At 48.3% G+C, this 19883-nt stretch overlaps 1 protein-coding gene across 1 annotated transcript in view; it reads right to left on the reverse strand.

The window, feature by feature from the left end:
• PLPP3 (phospholipid phosphatase 3) overlaps positions 1-19883 on the reverse strand; it is a 65352-nt gene that overhangs the window by 13079 nt on the left and 32390 nt on the right. The window contains exons 2-4 of the mRNA XM_068140675.1: positions 17855-18012; positions 8713-8996; positions 6464-6521 (exon numbers count right to left, since the gene is read on the reverse strand). Of these exons, the coding sequence (XP_067996776.1) occupies positions 6464-6521; positions 8713-8996; positions 17855-18012 (500 nt within the window). The remainder of the gene's footprint in view (positions 1-6463; positions 6522-8712; positions 8997-17854; positions 18013-19883) is intronic.

The raw sequence follows: 19883 nt of genomic DNA on the forward strand, positions 1-19883 counted from the left end.
AGTGATTAAAACACAAACATGTTTGCTTGCCCATTTGCTCCTTCTCCATCACAGCTTCTGAAGCACAGAATCGTAAAATGCATTGGGGTGGAAGGGACCTTTAAAGGTCATCTAGTCCAACCCAAGATGAGGAGAAAGACCCAAACGAGCCTAACCTACATGCTTTGGCCCTGGAGAAGGGGTGCAAAGGCAGCATGGCACTGTATGGCATGTGCTGGGTGTGACCCATGTCATAGAATCATAGAACTGACAGGGTTGGAAGGGACCTCAAGGACCAGCCACTTCCAACCACCCTGCCATGGGCAGGGACACCTCACACTACATCAGGTTGCTCACAGCCACATCCAGCCTGGCTGCAAAAAGCTCCAGGGATGAGGCTTCTACCACCTCCCTGGGCAACCTGTGCCAGTGTCTCACCACCCTCATGGGGAAGAACTTCCTGACATCCAATTTCAACCTCCCCACTTCTAGTTTTGCTCCATCCCCCCTAGTCCCATCATTACTTGACACCCTCAAAAGTCCCTCCCCAGCCTTCCTGTAGCCCCTTTCAGATACTGGAAGGCCACAATAAGGTCTCCTCAGAGCCTTCTCTTCTCCAGACTGAACAGCCCCAACTCTCTCAGGCTGTCTCCATAGTAGAGGAGCTCCAGCCCTCTGATCATTCTCTTGGCCCTTCTCTGGACACCTTCCAGCACCTCCAGGTCCTTCCTGTACTAGGGGCTCCAGAACTGGACACAGTACTCCAGGTGGGGTCTCACCAGAGTGGATTGGAGGAGGAGAATCACCTCCCTCGACCTGCTGGTCACACTTTCTGGGTTGCAAGTGCACACTGGTGGCTCATGTTGAGTTTCTCATCCCCAGCACGTAGCTCACAGCCACACCTGGAGGAGTAGAATCCAGCCAGACAATGCACTAGCAGTGTGAGGACCTTGACTTGAGCTCCTTTTACTGCTGCAATAAAAATCTTGGAAAATTTGCTCTTCTTCATAAAGAAAAAAGGGCCAAAAATAGAGAGGATATCAGAAATTTCATATTCTACAGGCATGAGAATGTTGGAAACTGTGCTCAAATACCATGGTGCTGAGGATCCCACTTTAGATATAAGCCTCAGGCTGCTCCAGACTTTGCCCTCAGTATGAAAGAAAAGCTAAGTTAGTAAGAGGTGGTCAAAAAGTGAAAGGGGAGTTTGGGGGCTGAAAAGATATGACTTTCCTGGAAAGCTGAGTCAGTGCTATTACTAACAAATGGGAATTTCCTTGCAATTTATCCATGAAACTGCTATTGAAGCTGTTTTGTTTTATCTTTAGACCTGCGAGTCAATCTGAAGTGCTGCCTGTTAAGGATTACCAGATTTGGATGAGAACATGGCACTGAATTGAGCCCTTTGTGGGAGAGGATGGAGGAGTAACACCACAACCAGGGTAGTTTCCACCACAGACTGTCACAGGGCAGTGAAAGTCAGAAGGAGCATCAACAGGAGCAAGGGTGGATGGAATGAAATGGAATCACATGAAGCTTGAGTTATTTGGAGCTCCCATTCACTGTCTCCTGGCAGAGACTGAGTTACCACAAAGCATACGGCTCGAAGGAAGTCACATCACTCTTCCTCTGCCAGGGGACTTCCACAGTGCTGGTGAGGAGAGCCTGTGGCCACATGCAACCCCCGGGGCAAACCCATCGAGGAGGAGCTGGCATAACACAAGGGCTAAAAGCGTCACCTCCAGGCTCTTGGGGCTTTCTGCACCCAGAAATCCCATCCTCTTCACACTCTCCTCACCACAAGGCTCAACTCCACCAACCACATCCCTTAGTCACAGCTCAAGTTTCTTTCTGGGAAATGGTTGGTCCTGTTTCCGACCATCTGACCTGAAGTTACCTCCACCTCTAGCTCGAGCTGCATCAGTGGTACCTATCGCCATAGGAGGGACAACCCTCCCCAGCTCACCCCAGTGTAACGCACTGCCCTGGCTGGACAAAGCCAGCTGAGCGAGGGCAACTGCAAAATTCCACTTTTAGCAGCAAGCTGGTCAGAAGAAAAGGTCAAGAGGAAGGCAAAGACCTCCCAGTACCCAAAGTGTTGTTAAGAACTTCTTCCTTACATCCAACCTAAATGTTCCCTGCTCCAGTTTCAAACCATTGCCCCTCATCCTGTCACCATAACACCTTCTAAACAGTCCCTCCCCAGCCTTCCTGTAGGTCCCCTTCAGACACTTGAACTGTAGGTGTTACGCCCCTCCTCTTTCCTCAGCCTGCTATAAATATGTGTGACTGGCTCGCTCGGCCAGCGAGTAACAAAGCAAGGAAAATTAAGACAAAGAGGATCACCCAAGTGTAATTTCCCTCCTTAAATTTTTTATACAAAGACCTGATGCTAACTGATTCTTCTTGGTGACAAGAAGGCTGCGAGAAACTGAGCCCTGAAGTCTCAGCATTTCAAACTAAACCCTGGGAGATTGTGCTGTGCTGCTGGTGCCCTTCCGTGGGACTTTTCCCCTAAACCCTGCTGGGGCATATCATCAAGCCCTGTTTTCCCACTGGGAGCCTGTGGCCAAACTGCTTCCCATAGAATTATAGAATTGTCAGGGTTGGAAGGGACCTCAAGGATCATCTAGTTCCAAGCCCCCTGTCATGGGCAGGGACACATCACACTACAGCAGGTTGCTCACAGCTACATCCAGCCCGGCCTGAAAAACCTCCAGGGATGAGGCTTCCACCACCTCCCTGGCCAACCTCTTCTAGTGTCTCACCACCCTCATGGGGAAGAACTTCTCCCTAACATCCAATCTCAATCTACCCATTTCTAGTTTTGCTCCATTCCCTCCAGTCCTATCAATCCCTGACACCCGAAAAAAATCCTTCAGCAGGTTTCCTGCAGGCCCCCTTCAGATACTGGAAGGCCACAATAAAGTCTCCTTCGAGCCCTCTCTTCTGCAGACTGAACAGCCTCGATTCTCTCAGTCTGTCAAAAATAATGGGTTCACCTATGGAAGGACACCACAGGTCAGTGCCTCTGTGGGAGGCAATGGGGAAGCTGTGGTCGCCCGTCCGCTGGCTACCAAATACTTGGGACAATCCCGCCTTGTGGTGCAGGAGAAGCCCCATGGGATGCATGGGAACCATGGGATTTATTAATAGACCTCCTAAAGCTTTCTGGCAGCACCTCCCATCAGGTGAGGCAATGCTTGAAAACATTATAATGGGAATAGGCTCTAAGGGTCAAGACAGGGAAGGCCAGGAAAGACAGGAAGTGACTTCTCCTTGAAATATGAAGCATTGTTGGACGGGGAATGCGCTCAGGATGCAGCCAATCAGCCAAGCCTCGGCAGCGCACGCTCAGCCCTGCAAACACCCCCAACTCTCCAAAGGCTCCTGGCAAATTCCTGGCACTCAAGAGCACTGGCAGCAACTTGCTGTGGCACAGCCCTCACTTCCCAGGAACTGCAGAACAACCATTCTTGGTTTGATTGAGATGATTCCCTGGATTAAATCCACCAAACCCACCTCCTCCTACAGGCTCTGGCATGGTGGATGGCACATTTCTAAAGAGGCTTCCAAAAACCTTCATTCATTCTTTCATTCATTGAAGTTGGGCAAGACAGTGGGGTTTATTTTGCATTAAATATAATTGCTCTGGGTTATTATAACCTCATTTTATTACATTTTTTTAAACTTATCTTTGGATATTATCAGCCTCTTCACCATGACAGCTTTCCTGCCTCCCTTTTTTGTTGTTTTTATTTCTGTGAGGTTTTTCATTCAGGCTCTGGCCAGGGAGATGGAGTGATGGAGAGCAGAGGCTTGCTGCTAGGTAAGTTATAACCACGGAATCATTTCAGTTGGAAAGGACCCTTTAAGATCATAGTATCCTCCTTCTCTGCTATGCACTGCATCACACTGTATTGTCTCTATTTATTGTCCCTTCAATTTATGACCAAGCAACTGAGAGAATGTTTCCCCTACCTTTTTAAAGCACAAGGCAGCTGAGTAGCTGGTCAGGGAGAACCTGCTACCAGCCTTACCTCAGGTTAGGAACAAGGCAAAAGGTAACATAAAATAAAATAATAATACTAATAATAACTAAAATAAAATGAAATTAAATAGAATCAAATGAAATAAAATAGAATCTAATGAAATAAAATCAAATGAAATAAAATCAAATGAAATAAAATCAAATAAAATGAAATAAAACATAAAAAAATTAAATAGAATATAAAATAATTCTTAAGGGAGTGGGTGTCAAAACCTCTCCATGGAGAGGGTTAAATAGAGCAGCCTATTGCCCCAGATCAGGGGGCAGAAGGACAGAAGCTGCTGAATGGGAACAGTTCAAATGCTCCCATATGGGGACAGGGAAGGGGCAGCAAAGAGAGATCCAAGGGAGCTTTCTGCTCCAAAGCCATGGGCAGGAGCTAAAAATGCCACTTCTGAAGCTTGCTGCAAAATTAGAAGGAAAATCAGGCAGCAGGCATTGGTGCAGAGCAGTGCTGGAAAATGAGCCATGAAGGCTGTCCATCCATCTCAGCAGAATGTTGCATGCACACTGCGGTTTTGGGGTCTCCAGTGCACCCCCTGCCACCAGCACTTGTGTTTGTTTCTCTCCTGCTTCATAACTCCTGGATTTTCAGAAAAACATGGGGAAAAAAAGGTGAAGCAACATGGTCTGACTGGTGCCCTGTGGAACAGGGTGAAGCTCCAGCAGCTTCGGGCAGTCGCTGTCAAAGTGAGTGGGGTGGAAACGTGGGGAGGGGGTGACTGCTTGCAAAGCTGGGCACAGCCCCCCTAGGTTTGTCTGCTGCCCTGAGAGATGCTGCAGAGCATGATCCTGGGCAGAAGGGAAAGCATCAGGCTTGGCTTCCACAAAGGCCACACAGCAGCATCTCCTAAAAAAATACCTGGCTGGACAATCCAAATCTTGATGAATATTTGGAGAAGCCTGGTGGCTAAGTCCCAACCTTAACAGGGACTGGCAGTCCTTGCTTTTTCAGATGCTAAACTCAAAAACATCTTGGGGCTGACTTATTTGACAGCCCACAGACCTCCTATGAGATAAATAAATGCCAGAGTGAGCGATGGTTGCCATAGTCAGCTCAGAAAGCTCTGGGATGGCAGCAGCAGTGGGCTGAGCCTCCTGAGAAGCATCACTGCAGTGGCTCTGCTCTAACACAGCTGGGAGCAAAGAGCCAAAACGCTTCCTGAAGAAATTCCAAAGTTTTCCAAGACCAAAATGAAAACAAACAAACAAACAAAACCAAAGTGGGGAAACAAAAGGAAATAATTTAATATGCTATCCCAAACAGCCAGAAAAAAGCTTAGCAATTACAGAACTTCCTCAAAGGGAAGGGGGATCCAGGGCTGAAGAGGACGAAGGAGCAGCGGTCACTTATCTTTTCAGAGGAGAAAGGGATGGGAGGGGAAGCGCTGCTCACAGAGGAAAACTCACATTTGATATTTTTAACCAAGCAGAAATGACTATCCTGATTCACCCCAAAAGGCTCTGAGTGGGTCTAGCCTCTCAGGGCTTGCAGCACTGGCAGGAAGCACCTTGGCAGCCACCCCAGCACAGGAAGGGTAGAGCCATTTCTCACTGACAAAGAAAAACAAGTCCCAGCTCTCCCCTCCGGATCCAGGCGGGCAGAGGCTGCTCCACCTGCTCCTCTGGCACATTTGGGAACCAGCCTTCACCCCTATCCCAACAGCACATCATCCCCCTCCAAGTGATGGACCGTGCTGGCTCGCCTCAAACTCTCCTCGGTGGAAACCACAACGTAGGGTGAACAAAACTGCCCAGGTTGTCCACAGATTTAGCAGGATTTGGATTTAATTGCAGCCTTGGCTCCATCCCAAAGCTTCACACCTCAGTTATCACAGAATCACAGAATGCACTGGGTTGGAAGGGACCTTTAAAGGTCATCCAGTCCAATCCCTCTGCAGTCAGCAGGGACATTGCCAACAGGATCAGGTTGCTCAGAACGCCATCAAGCCTCACCTGGAATGTCTCCAGGGATGGGGCCTCCAGCACCTCCCTGGGCAACCTGTGCCAGCATTCCACCAGCCTCATAATAAAGAGCTTCTTCCTAACATCCAATCTAAACCTACCCTTCTCTAGTTTAAAACCATTGCCCCTTGTCCTATTGCTACATGCCCTTGTAAAGAGCCTCCCCTCAACTTTTCTGTAGGCCTCTTTCATGTACTGGAAGGCCACTTTAAGGCCTTCTTGTCCTCAGGCTCAACAATCCCAACTCACTCAGCCTATGAGCCCTGGAGCCTGCATCCCAAATAACCCCACAGGAGCTGAGAATGGATCTTTCCACCAGCAGCTTGTTTAGGCTCTTTGTTTTTTTTCAACCAGCCCTCTCTTTGACACTCATCATGCTGTTGCTGCTGCCAAACATGGGTGAATGCCTCTGGAAATGGGGACATGGGATATATCAACTCAATCTCAAGCAATGCTGAGGTTACTTACCACCAAATACAGCATGGTGTAGAGGGAAAAGGATGCATGCCCGGAGAAGAAGGATTTCCTGCAAAACAAAGCAGGTGCTAAGAACCAGCCACTACCATCACAGAATCATAGTATCACAGTACATTAGAGGTTGGAAGGGACCTCCAGAGACCGTGAGGTCCAACCCCGCTGCCAAAGCAGGATCATGCACAAGAACGCATCCAGGTGGGTTTTGAAAGTCTCCAGAGAAGGAGACTGCACAGCCTCTCTGGGCAGCCTGCTCCAGGGCTCTGGCACCCTCATTGTAAAGAAGTTTCTCCACATGCTGAGGTGAAACCTTCTGTGTTCCAAGTTAGAACCTGTTGTTTCTTATTACTGTGCACCACCAAAAAGAGCTTGGCCCCCTCTACCTGACACCCACTCTCAGATATTTATACACATTGGTGAGATCCCCTCTCAGTCTTCTCAAGACTAAACAGCTCCAGGGCTCTCAGTCTCTCTTCATAGGGGAGAAGCTCAAGTCCCCTAATCATCCTTGTGGCTCTCCATTGGATTCTCTCCAGCAGTTCTCTTGTCTCTCTTGAACTGGGGAGCCCAAAACTGGACACAGTATTGCAGGTGTGGCCTCACCAAGGCAGAGCAGAGAGGTAGAAGAACAGAATGGTTTGGGCTGGGAAGGACCTTAAAGATCATTTAATTCCAACCTCTCTTCCATGGGCAGGGACACCTCCCACTAGATGAAGTATTACAATCTTCAGGATTATAACTTTACTTGCCTGCTGTAACCAAGAGAGTGCCAAAGCAGAGGCACCCCCAACCGCCCCCCAGTCATTTGGGTTCTAAAAGCCCTGCTGCTCTCCGCCCTACTTGCTCACAAGGCAGAAAGCAAACGGATGGACAGGATGCTGCATTGTTTGTCCCTTCCTGGTGTACTCGTGGGACAGCAGATATTTCCAGGAGAGCCTGACAACTCATCGTCTCGCCTCCCACTAACCAGGAAGCCGTAAGGAAGCGAGGAGGTTCTCTGGTTGCTTCATTGCAGTGTGTGAAACACACCCCTGGAAACGTCAAAATTGAGTATCTGATGGATTTGACAATAGAGCTTTGAAGAGGAGGCACTGGCATGTGGCACCTCAAGAAGTCCTCTGCTCTGCTGCATGGGACAGCTCGAGCTGCTCCCCACGAGTTCAGCTCTTAGGGTGAATTCCCACATTGAGTAATCACTTGGAGAAACAATAGTGTAGGAGTAAAGAGAAAGGAAAAGAAATACTGCTGAGCCAAGTCCCACAGTTCCCAAGGGAAACTGCCCACTACTGGCAGCCAGAGTGGCAGCCTCCCCAGAAAAAGCACTGTCAGGAGGGAGGGGACAGGCTCTGCTCAGTTGCATCCTGTGATAGGACAAGGGGTAATGGATATAAACTACAGCACAGGAGGTTCCACCTCAACATGAGAAACTTGTTCACTGTGAGGGTGACAGAGCACTGGAACAGGCTGCCCAGAGAGGTTGTGGAGTCAGTCTCCTCTGGAGACTTTCAAGACCCATTTGGATGTGTTCCTGTGAGGCCTGTGATGGATTCTATGGTCCTGCTCTGGCAGGGAGGTTGGACACGATGATTTTCAGGGGTCCCTTCTGTGGTAGTTTTAGGCCATGCCTTTAAAAATTTTTCACAGATGTTGAACAGAAAAGTAGTAAAATGTAAATAAATCACTATTGGGGGTAAAAAGGTAAATAAAGATAATTCTAAACAATCCCATTGGAGAGATAAGGAACTTAAACTGGTTGTACCAAAACAATTTATCCTCTCGCTTCTTGGCTCTGGGAGAGATACTAACTTGCTTCTGCTTGACCTTGGCTGCACTGTTTTGGTATAAACTTCTCTGCTTCTCTCTCTTCTCCCTTTAGTACAGGTTAGTAGGAGGGGGCAGAGAAGGAGAAGCTAGTAGCTTCCCCTGGTCTGTGACCAGGGGTTGTCCTGCGCTGTTTATCAATCATGAATACCTGTAGAAATTGTACATGCTGGATATTTTGTACATATTCATTGCATTCCCTTGTACATTGTAGTTTTGCTTGCAAATACAGCTTTCATTTGCTTCCATACTGAGCTGGTCTGGCAAATTTGATGTTGGGAGGTGTGAAATTTCAACCCACCACACCTTTCAACCCCTAACATCCTGTGAACTGTGATCCTACTGCGGGCAGAGAACCCCTAAGATGCATTCAGAGCAAGACACGGCTTCTGTGGCAGCGAGCCACGGCGCTGGGCTCTCACCTGGCTTCCTGGACTTTGCTGTCGCTTCCCCTGCAGGTGTAGTTTTGGATGTAAACTCCCTTAGCGCAGTTGATGGTGGAGAAATCCAAATCACAAACCTCCAGGAAGTGCGGCCGCAAGCGCCCGACGGAGACTTTGGCGATGTCTGTGAAGGACTGGCTGATGGCGCAGCCGAAGACGAAGCAGCCCACCTGCTTGTAGAGAGCTGCCACGTAGGGGTTCTGGATGAAGGAGTGGGACTTCTCCTTTAGGTAGTGGATCCGGTAGAGCTCACCTGTTATGATCTGCAAAAGAAAAGCAACCAGGAGCTTAGAGTGGAGCAAAGGCGCTATGCAAACCAGAATGTTAAGGGTTGGAAAGCACCTGGAAAGATCATCCACTCCAGTGCCCCCCTGCCAGAGCAGGATCACCCAGGGCACGGCACACAGGAATGCATCCTGGTGGGTTTGGAATCACAGAATCACAGAATTACCAAGGTTGGAAGAGACCTCCAAGATCATCAAGTCCAACTTGTCACCACAGACCTCATGACTAGACCATGGCACCAAGTGCCACGTCCAATCCCCTCTAGAACACCTCCAGGGATGGTGACTCCACCACCTCCCTGGGAAGCACATTGCAATGGTGAACTACTCTCTCAGTGAAGAACTTTCTCCTTACCTCAAGCCTAAACTTCCCCTGGCACAGCTTGAAACTGTGTGGAATGTCTCCAGAGAAGGGGATTCCACAACTTCTCTGGGCAGCCTGTTCCAGCACTCTGGCACACTCATAAGGAAAAAGTTTCTCCTTCTGTTCCCACTGCCCCATATCCTATCATTGGACATCACTGAGCAGAACCTGGCTCTGTCCTCCCAACACTGCCCTGCACATCTTTATCAACATGAATGAGGTTACCCTTCAGGCTCCTCTGCTCCAAGCTAAAGAGCCCCAGCTCCCTCAGCCTGAACTCAGCAGGCAAATGTTCCACTCTCTTCAGCATCTCTGTGGCTCTGTACTGGACTCTCACAAGCAGTTCCCTGAGGCCCTTCTGAACTGAGGGGCCCAGAACTGGACACAATATTCCAGATGCAGAGTCAGTGGTGACAGGCTGGACTCGATGATCTTTGAAGTCTCTTCCAATCTTGGTGATACTGTGATATTGTGATACTGTGATATGACAGGGCAGAGTAGAGCAGCAGGAAAACATCTCTCCACCTATCTCTCCACCTACTAATCACTGCCCTCTAATACACCCCAGGATGCCCTTGGTGTGGCATGGGGTGAGCCAGTTCTTGGCACTTCAAGCATCTCAAACCAGGAATCTGCTTCTATGGTGAGAAAGGAGAGGATCAGAATGCCAGGTTGGAAAGGACCTCAAGGATCATCTGATCCAGCCTTACTAGATAATAGTTTAGTTGAAATGAGCTGGCCCAGCACCCCGTCAAGCTGAGTCTTAAAACTGCCTACTATAGCGGAATCCACTGCTTCTCTTGGGATACTATTCCAGGGGAGCCCAGTGCCTCTCCATCCTCCTCCTCTTCTCTCTCAAGAAGAGATTGCAGTGCTTAAAATGTTGTCCAAAGGAAAACAAAGATTGCCAAAGAAGAAAAGACAGAGAAGCCAGATTTTGATGTAGCCTGTTGGCATAACTTCATGGGACTGAAACACCACCTCAGATCTGTTCCAGCATAGTGGAAACAAAAAACTAAATCAAGCACAAACCAGATAAAGAATCTAGTCTGTGTTTGGGAAGGAGAGCTCAGATCCACTACCCTCTTATCAAACTGATTTTGGAGGAAAACAAATGAACAATCTCAAAACCTGCTTATCTTCCTCTTGGAAAACCAGGAACACAGCAGGAGAAGCCTCAGAAAGCCCCAAAGCTTTTCACATTCTGCCTGAAATTTTGCTGACACCCAACCCAATTCAAGCTGCTCAAAGCCTCTGTAAACACCAGCTGCTTCTGGACATTTCAAGGAGTCAGAGAATCACAGATTGTTAAGGGTTGGAAGGGACCTCCAGAGATTATCAACTCTAACTGCCCCCTGTCAAGGCAGGATCACCTACGGCATGTCACACAGGAACACATCCAGGTGGGTTTTGAAAGCCTCACCATTGTGTTTCAGCAACTTCAGGACAAGAAGATGTGACCTCAAGTTGCACCCAGGGGAAGTTCAGGTTGGGTATCAGGAAAAATGTCTTTACTGAAAGATTGATCAGGCAGTAAGGCAGGCTGCCCAGAGAGGTGATGGACTCACCACCCCCAGAGGTGTTCAAAAACGTGCAGAAATGGCACCTGGGGACATGGTTTAGTGGCCATGCTGGTGTTGGGCTGACAGACTTGATGGTCTTAGGGGTCTTTTCCAAACTTAACGATTCTGTGATGTTTTTCTTGTGTCAGGGTGGCCATAAATCACTGTCAGGGAGCAGAGGACAAGGCCTTTTCATAGCCCTGACTCTTTAAAGGCAGGTTAATGAAAATCAGGCTGTGAAATAACTCCAAATATCTCACTCTCCCAAAGAGGCAAAGGCTTAAATTGTTCTCTGCTACACACCTAGGTTCTGAGCTCCAGATTTACAGCTTTAGGATTTTATTCATTACTTGAAATGTTTTTATACCCAAGTAATAAATCGAGGAAGTGAGGTGGGTTGTTTTTTTCCAGCCCTTGTCCCTGCCTCTCTCTAGTCACGAGGGCCACGATATGTAAAATTAACTGTCAGGAAAAATGCCTTCAAGTTAATCCCTTTCTGGAGCAGCCAGCAGTATTCCTCCTGGCCTGGCAGCCTGCCAGTGGTGTGCAGGAGACAAGGCCCCTGCCTACCTTTTTCAAAAAGCTTGGCACAACCTTTGGAAAGAAGCAAACTAGAAAAGCGTTGCAGTTAGACGGAGAGAAGATGAAGCTGTGTTGTTTGGACTCGGCCGCATCGCTGCTGGAAAAACAAACTCGGCTCGACCTAAAGGCAGCTGAAACTGCAGCTAAGGAGGCTTTACAGAGTACAGAATTAACCAGGGTGGAAAAGACAACTCCAAGTGCCAGGTGCTGCACTTTGGCCACGGCAATCCCATGCAGAGCTACAGGCTGGGGTCGGAGTGGCTGGAGAGCTGCCAAACAGAAAGGGACCTGGGGGTACTGATTGACAGCAGGCTGAACATGAGCCAGCAGTGTGCCCAGGTGGGCACATGAGCTAGGGTTGCTTAGCCTGGAGAAGAGGAGGCTCAGGGGAGATCTTATTGCTCTCTACAACTACCAGAAGGGAGGTTGTAGCCAGGAGAGGGTTGGTCTCTTCTCCCAGGCAACCAGCACTAGAACAAGAGGACACAGTCTGAAGCTGCACCAGGGGAAATTTAGGCTGGAGGTGAGGAGAAAATTCTTCACAGAGAGAGTTGTTAGCCATTGGAATGTGCTGCCCAGGGAGGTGGTGGAGTCACCATCCCTGGAGGTGTCCAAGAGGAGATTGGACATGGCACTTGGTGCCATGGTTTAGTAATCATGAGGTCTTGGGTGACAGGTTGCACTTGATCTTTGCAGTCCTTTTCAACCTTATTGATTCTATGATTCTATGATACAACTAGAGTAAGAAGTCAGCAATACAGATATTTAATATCAGCCAGCAATATGCCCCTGTAGCCAAGACAGCATCCTGGGGTGGATTAGAAGGGCTGTGGTTAGTAGGTCCAGAGAGGCTCTCCAGCCCTTCTGCTCTGCCATGGTGAGGCCTCATTTAGAATATTGTGTCCAGTTCTGGGCCCCTCAGTTCCAGAAGGGCCTCAGGGAATTGCTCAAAAGAGTCCAGTACAGAGCCCCAAAGCTACTGAAGGGAGAGGAACATCTCCCTGCTGAGGAAAGGTGAGGGAGCTGGGGCCCTTTAGCTTGGAGCAGAGGAGCCTGAGGGGTGACCTCATTCATGTCTATAAAGATGTGCAGGGCAGTGTGGGAAGGACAGAGCCAGGCTCTGCTCTGTGATGTCCAATGATAGGACAAGGGGCAGTGGGTGCAAGCTGGAGCAGAGGAGGTTCCACAGGAACAGAAGGGAAATTTTTTTTCACTGTGAGTGTGCCAGAGCCCTGGAACAGGCTGCTCAGAGAGGTTGTGGAGTCTCCTCTAGAGACATTCTAAACCCACCAGGATGCATTCCTGTGTGCCCTGCCCTGGGTGATCCTGCTCTGTTAGGGAGGTTGGAGTGGATGATCTTTTAAGGTCCCTTCCAACCCTTAACATTCTGTGATTCCGTGACTCAACAATAAAGACCAAGCTACAACCCTCCATGGCCATGCACAGAAATACTTTGGGTGGCCACACCACCATTTGGGCTATCACTTCTGAAATTTACTCTTGGAGATCTGGTCATCACCAAGGGCTGTCTGGGGAGCTGCAGCTAACCCACTCCAGCATTATCTTAGTCCTCTCTGACTCCCAGAGAGGTTGTGGAGTCTCCTTCTCTGGAGACTTTCAAGCCCTATCTGGATGCATTCCTGTGCAACCTGTGCTGGATTCTCTGGTCCTGCTCTGGCAGGGGGCTTGGACTTGATGATCTCTGGAGGTCCCTTCCAACCCCTAACATCCTGTGATCCTGTGACATGGAGGCTCCCAAAAGCCTAAACTCACAAGAAGGAGAGCTACAAGTCTCAAGACTCATGGCTTTTGCCGAGGGGAGAGGAGTTGAATTAAGGATGACATCTGATACTGGCAGATGTGCCGTTACTCCAAGCTCACAGAACAGATCCACGTACGCCTGAGGCTCTTGGCTTGGGCAAAGGCATGTGACAGTTTCAAACATGGGAGCAACAAAAGTCTGGGGATTAATATTTTTCTCTCCCCCTTGGTGGTCTGGGTAATTGCACACATGTAGCAGATTGTAAATTGGAGACTCCATTCCCTTTGTAACATGCTGCTGGACAGCCGTGCACTCCCCCTGCATAGTTAAACCCATGGCTCAACCTTAATGAGAAGCTCAAAATTGGGTAAGCTTCTTTTCTTGGCACTGCTGTCCCAGATAAAGCAAAACTGTGAAAAAACTAATGCAGCACAGATGTGCATGGACTGAGAGGACACCTTGGAAAAAAGAAAAGGAGTCCTAAAGCTATGGAGCTCTTCTTAATGCCTTGTACTTCTTGTGAGCCACCCACGTGGCACCTGTGCCACACCTATGCGATGGGCAGAGCTCCTGGGGGACTGACACGCACGTTTTAGAAGGATGGGCCCAAAGAGAAGCCAACAGCACAACTTTTCTGTCTGTGAATGCCTTCTGCAGGCTTCTGGTTGTCCTGCCCATTTCACAAGGTATCTCCAGCAATCCAATTAGCCTGTAATTACTTTCAGAGCTTTTCTAATCACTTATGCCTCGGGTGTAATGTTCTCTGTGTCTAATCACATTGAAGTTTATCACTTTACACTGCAGAACAACCAGCTCATCCAGCTGTGTAACTTACATCAGCTAAGAAATTCATGTTCTTAGGTGTTTCTCAAAGACTTTGCAGAGCTGTCAGTTGTGGGGACACAGGGTACCATGGCAGTGGTGTCACAGAGGGGGAGAATCACCTCCCTCGACCTGCTGGCTATGCTTCTCTTGATGCAGCCCAGGATGTGACTGGCTTTCTGGGCTGCAAGTGCACACTGCTGGCTCACATTGAGCTTCTCATCCAGCAGCACCCCCAAGTCCTTTTCTTCAGGGCTGCTCTCAATCCAGTCCCCGCTCAGCCATGCTGAAATACCTACTGCCCAGGTCATTGTCACAGAATCATAGATTTTTTTTTAGGGTTAAGAGGGACCTCAAGAATCATCCAGTTCCAACCCCTCTGCCATGGGCAGAGATCCCTCATACTAGATCAGGTTGCTCAGAACCACATCAAGCCTGGCCCTAAAAACTTCCGGGGATGGGGCTTCTACCACCATGCCACATGAAGCTCAGGAGAAGGAAAGTATCACCTTCCCCTGGCCATCCCAGGGCCTATCTTCATGCTTCTGTGCCCATCCAATTACCCATCTCCCAGCAAGAAGAACAGTCAGGAGAGATGTAAGAGTGCACAGCCCTGGGGGGCATGAGCCTCTCCAGGGCCATCTGCATGGAAATTTGCCTGAAGCCAGTAAATAGAAAGGTATTCAAACCAAATGCATATCCTCTCACATGCTGTTGGAAGCAAAGGTCTTCGCCTCTGCCATTTACTTAATGAGCACTCTGGGTGTCCTCAAGCCATGTAAAATATGGCCTGGACCTTTTTACCCCAGGCTTGACTGCCCATGACACCACATAAAGCAAGGGCATGAAATTTTGGCTGCACCAACCCAAACACCAGCTCTCTGGAAGTCCTCAGAACCGCTGCCCTGCCTTCCAAAGGCAAACACTGTGAGCAAAAGGAGTGGAATCAGTGCTTTGTGGATTTGGAAGGAATTCCTATTATGCTATTCTGGTATCTGGGTTGCATCTGAAATAAAAAAGAGAGGTCAGGCTGACTTGAATTTTCCACACAGGCTGCCATAGCAAAGAAATCTGTTGCTTCAATTCCTCGTTAGCCATTTGTATCACTTCACAGCAAATAACTGAGCTTTCGAATTTACCTTATCCAATTACATTTGTTGTGGGCACAGTGAAACCAGGGCAGAAACATCTAAGTCTGTGGGGATTTTCTTTCCCTTTTAATTGACCTGCTGTTTGGTGGCAGAAAGCTGATGGATCACATAGGCAGCTGATTATGTTTCCAGTTTCTCTTCCAACTCCTGTATTTGCCACAGCCTCATTACTGATCAGAAGCACACTCTGCATGGAGCCAGTGTGCTGATAGTTTCAGCAGTAATGTGAAAATGAGAGGCTTTTTCATTTCATTTTTATGGCTTTTCCACACTCAGGGGTAATTCACCTGCAGGGTAAAACTTGGCTGTGTTTATAGAATTGGGGGTCTGGCACCTTTCAGGCTTGTTTTGAGGAGGGAGGGAGGGTGAAGAGGAACAAGGCAGTTTTGGGGACCTCATTTGCTAAGTGAGTGTATGCTGTCAGGAAATGATGGAGAGATAAGAAAAGGATGGAGATATTCCCATCAGAAAGCAGCAAGGTTGAGGACGGGGCATTACCAAAGCAGGCACTGTGCTATGCTAAAATACTTAGTGCCCATGACATTGCTTCTGTGAGGGAAGATGAAAGCCAAGACAACAAGTGCTCCTCACCTCTTCATCTTCTCCTCTCCTAGCTGAAGGACCAAAAGCAGGTCTCTGGGAAAGCACCTGAGCTGTCCTGGCAGCAGGTAAGAAGGAAAAGGTAGGTACTTTTCACAGGGGAATTTCATCTCCATCTGGAAGTGTTTAACCAACACCCAGGAGGCAGCTCTTGCCTTCTGTCCCAGCAGCAGATAAGTGCTGGCATAAGGAGGAGGCTCAGCTCCACGGGCTGGATTCAGCTTTTTTGGCTGCCATATAAATCTCTCACCCTGCAACCATTTTCTAGCACAGCTCTAGGAAAGCTGGCAGGAAAAGAGAAAGGAGGAGGCATTGGAAAGGTGATTCATTAACTACTTTTTATAGCGAGGACTCTGGGAATATGCTCCCTGTGGAAGGTTTTAATTGTCTTCTTTAAATGGCTCTAATATAACAATCTCATAGAAATCTAACACTAACCTGTGAAACTTTTCCAGGCACTGGCTAGCTGAAAAGATGTATCTTTTTTTTTTGTGTCTCTAAACCTTATAAAATAGGCAAAGTTATTTGAATAGGTACAAACCATGCCAAGTCCTTCCTGACAACTTGAGCCTTTTGGTTTCTACTCTGAACTTGTACTGAAAGGTGAAAAAAACCCTCTTGTGGAGCTCACAGACTTGCCCAAACAGCTTTGGGCCTGTTTACAGCCTTCAAGAGTAATCTCATTACTCTCATTACAAACTTTCATTTGCAAATGTTTATTGCTCCACTCTCACAGGGAAGTCAAACAATCACAGAGGAGACGCGAGCCTTGGCAGATAGGGTGGACGCACCAGCGAGACTGTGTTCAAGCCCCAGTGCCAATAGGATGTTGGTGCCAGCAACCAAAGGCTGTTTCTCAAATCTGGGGTTGTTTAGCCTGGAGAAGAGAAGGCTCAGGGGAGATCTTATTGCTCTCTACAACTACCTGAAAGGAGGCTGTAGACAGGTGGGGGTTGGTCTCTTCTCCCTGGCAACCAGCAACAGAACAAGAGGACACAGTCTCAAGCTGTGCCAAGGGAAGTTTAGGCTAGAGGTGAGGAGAAAGTTCTTCCCAGAAAGAGCAATTGGCCATTGGAATGTGCTGCCCAGGGAGGTGGTGGAGTCACCATCCCTGGAGGTGTTCAGAAAAGGATTGGATGTGGCGCTTGAAGCCATGTTTAGTTGTCATGAGGTGTTAGGTATTAGGTAATAGGTTGGGCTTGATGATCTCTGAGGTCTTTTCCAGCCTGGTTAATTGTCAATTAAAAATGGAGAATTTCAAGGAAGATACTTCTTTTTAAAAACCTGCCTTTCAGCAAAACCTCAGGCTCAAGCAGAAAAGGCAAAACTTCTGAGATAAAACTTCTACAATTTTTCAATTTTTTTTTTTAAACAGAATTCTTTGTAGAGCATATTACGTGCTGGAACATGTCCAGAGAAGGGCCAGGAGGATGATCAGAGAGCTGGAGCTCTTCTCCTATGAGGACAGGCTGAGGGAGCTGCGGCTGTTCAGTCTGATGAGAAGGCTCCAAGGAGACCTTCTTGCGGCCTTCCAGTATCTGAAGGGGGCTACAAGAAAGCTGGGGAGGGACTTTTGAGGGTGTCAGTCAGTGATAGGACTGGGGGCAATGAAAAAACTGGAAGTGGGGAGATTCAGATTGGATGGTAGGAAGAAGTTCTTTCCCATGAGGATGGTGAGACACTGGCACAGGCTGCCCAAGGAGGTGGTGGAAGCCTCATCCCTGGAGGTTTTTCAGGCCAGGCTGGATGTGGCTCTGAGCATCCTGCTGTAGTGTGAGGTGTCCCGGCCGATGGCAGGGGGCTTGGAACTAGATGATCCTTGAGGTCCCTTCCAAGCCTGACAATTCTATGATTTTGTTATTCCCAAAAAAGAGGTGACCAAAAAAAGCCATTGGGGATACCTAAGGGATTCTGTAGTTCTGAACAAAGAAGTGACAAAAAGCCACTGGGGATGCCAAAGGGACAGGAGAGGAGATTTCAGAGGCAGGACTTACAGCGAGGATGGCAATGAGGATGCCTGCAGCACACAGCACTGCATCGTTGATGGTCTCCATCGCCTTCAGGGGGTACCTGATGCTGTCATCGTCGCAATAGAAGCCCCGCTGGTAGGGCTGGATTGTGCTCGTTTCAATGATGAGGAAGGGCAACCCAGCTAGAAAAGAGACAATAACCAAACCCATCAGCAATCCAGACAAACACAACCATCTGACACCAAAAGAACCAAAAGAACCCCCTAGTTAGAAACCCCCTTGCACACCATACAGCACCGCCCCTGATGCTTTTCTTTCCACACTGCTATCTTTCCAAAGGGGATAAGCTTTGGGATTTGTTTTTCCAAGTGGGTCTTGTGGGGGAAAAGCATCTCCACTGTTATGGTTATCAGATGTCTGCGCTGCCTGGTTTCAGTTAAGCCTTGTGCATTGCAAATATTAACTTACAGGAATGGACCCCTGAAGCAATCCCTCTGCAAAAAGCCATGAAAACGAATCTGGCACTTGCCTCCCGGGAGGGCCCAATGCTCTCTGCCCAGTGCCCCAAGGCCGGGCAGCCCCGAGCTGTGCAAACAAACACTGCAGGATCGAGTATCAGGAACAATTTCTCCTACCTGGTCAGCCCAGCTCCACTCCATCCCCATTCTTTTTATGCCTCCGAAGCCTTCCCTGGCTCCCTCTTCTCTCTATTTACAGGGTATCTGTCTGTTTGTACCTACTAATGCCACACAACTATGTGTTTTGAGCAGCTGTGGGACACCCATACTTGACTCATCCATATGCAAGAGAAGGCTGAGCACCAACCCAACCAGCCCATTCACATGAGCTGCTGACCTCCCGTCAGAGCCTATTCACCTTTAATCACCATAAAGCCACTCAAAATGTGTTTTTAAATGGTGCTTTGCAGAAGACAAAGGGTAATGAATATAAACTACAGCACAGGAGGTTCTACCTCAACAAGAGGAGGAACTACTTCACTGGGAGGGTCACAGATCACTGGAACAGGCTGCCCAGAGAGGTTGTGGAGTCTGCCTTCTCTTGAGACTTTCAAGACCCACCTGGATGTGTTCCTGTGCAACCTGTGCTAGACTCTCTGGTCCTGCTCTGGCAGGGGGCTTGGACTCGATGACCTCCAGAGGTCCCTTCCAACCCCTAACATCTGCAGATCTGCACAGCTTGGCTGGACAGTTGGCAAAGCATAAGGCAGACCTGCTCAAAATTGCAGGGTGATGATGGGTTAGGACACACCTTTTAGGGGACATCTCAAAATTACTGCACATCTGTAACTGTATTCAAAGTTTCCCAGGGAAATACAGCATTGCCTCAAACCCAGAAGGAGCTTTCCCAGACATGATGTTACCTTGGGCAGGGCACCTTTCTTCCCTTTGCCTCAGCTTCCCCATCCATCTTTGCCCTTAAGCCCATCACAGAGAGGAGCAGTCCCATCCCCACCAAAACAAGCCCCACATTCCCTGAAACCCACACTCTGAGTAAATCACAAACCACAAGGTACAGGAAACCCTCCTCCCACTCGCAGAGCGAAACCCAGGTAAGGAGAAAACAAATGCACAGTGGTTCAAGCTGTCCTTGGGCCAAGACAACAGGTCTCACACCCATCCAGAAGCTACAGAAAGCACTAGGGACTATCTGTCAACCACTAACTCGCTTAAGTATATGTGGGTTTGTTTACACAGCTAGAAGCCTAAGACATCAGAGGGATTTTCCTTCTGAAAAAAAAAAAGTAATAAAAAATAACAAGGACATAAATAAATAAATAAATAAATGAGTGTTCTTGGGTTTGACCCAAATTTGTCCATGGTACCTTTGTAGCAATGACGATCTACTAGATGTAATTAATTAGCAAGAGTACACCATCCAGGTAGTTAAAAGTGGCATCAGAACCATGTTCCTCATTTTCCACGTGAACCACCATCTGTATTTCACATTGCATAATCCAGTTTGGCTCCCTTTAACTGTATACTAATAGGTTCACCTAATCCAGGCCTTTTCCTGCATGCTAATGGGTTTGCTG

The sequence above is a fragment of the Melanerpes formicivorus genome, unplaced genomic scaffold (genome assembly GCF_026170545.1).
Source record: "Melanerpes formicivorus ecotype bairdi unplaced genomic scaffold, bMelFor1.0.p_v2 SCAF_7, whole genome shotgun sequence".
Taxonomy (NCBI): domain Eukaryota; kingdom Metazoa; phylum Chordata; class Aves; order Piciformes; family Picidae; genus Melanerpes; species Melanerpes formicivorus.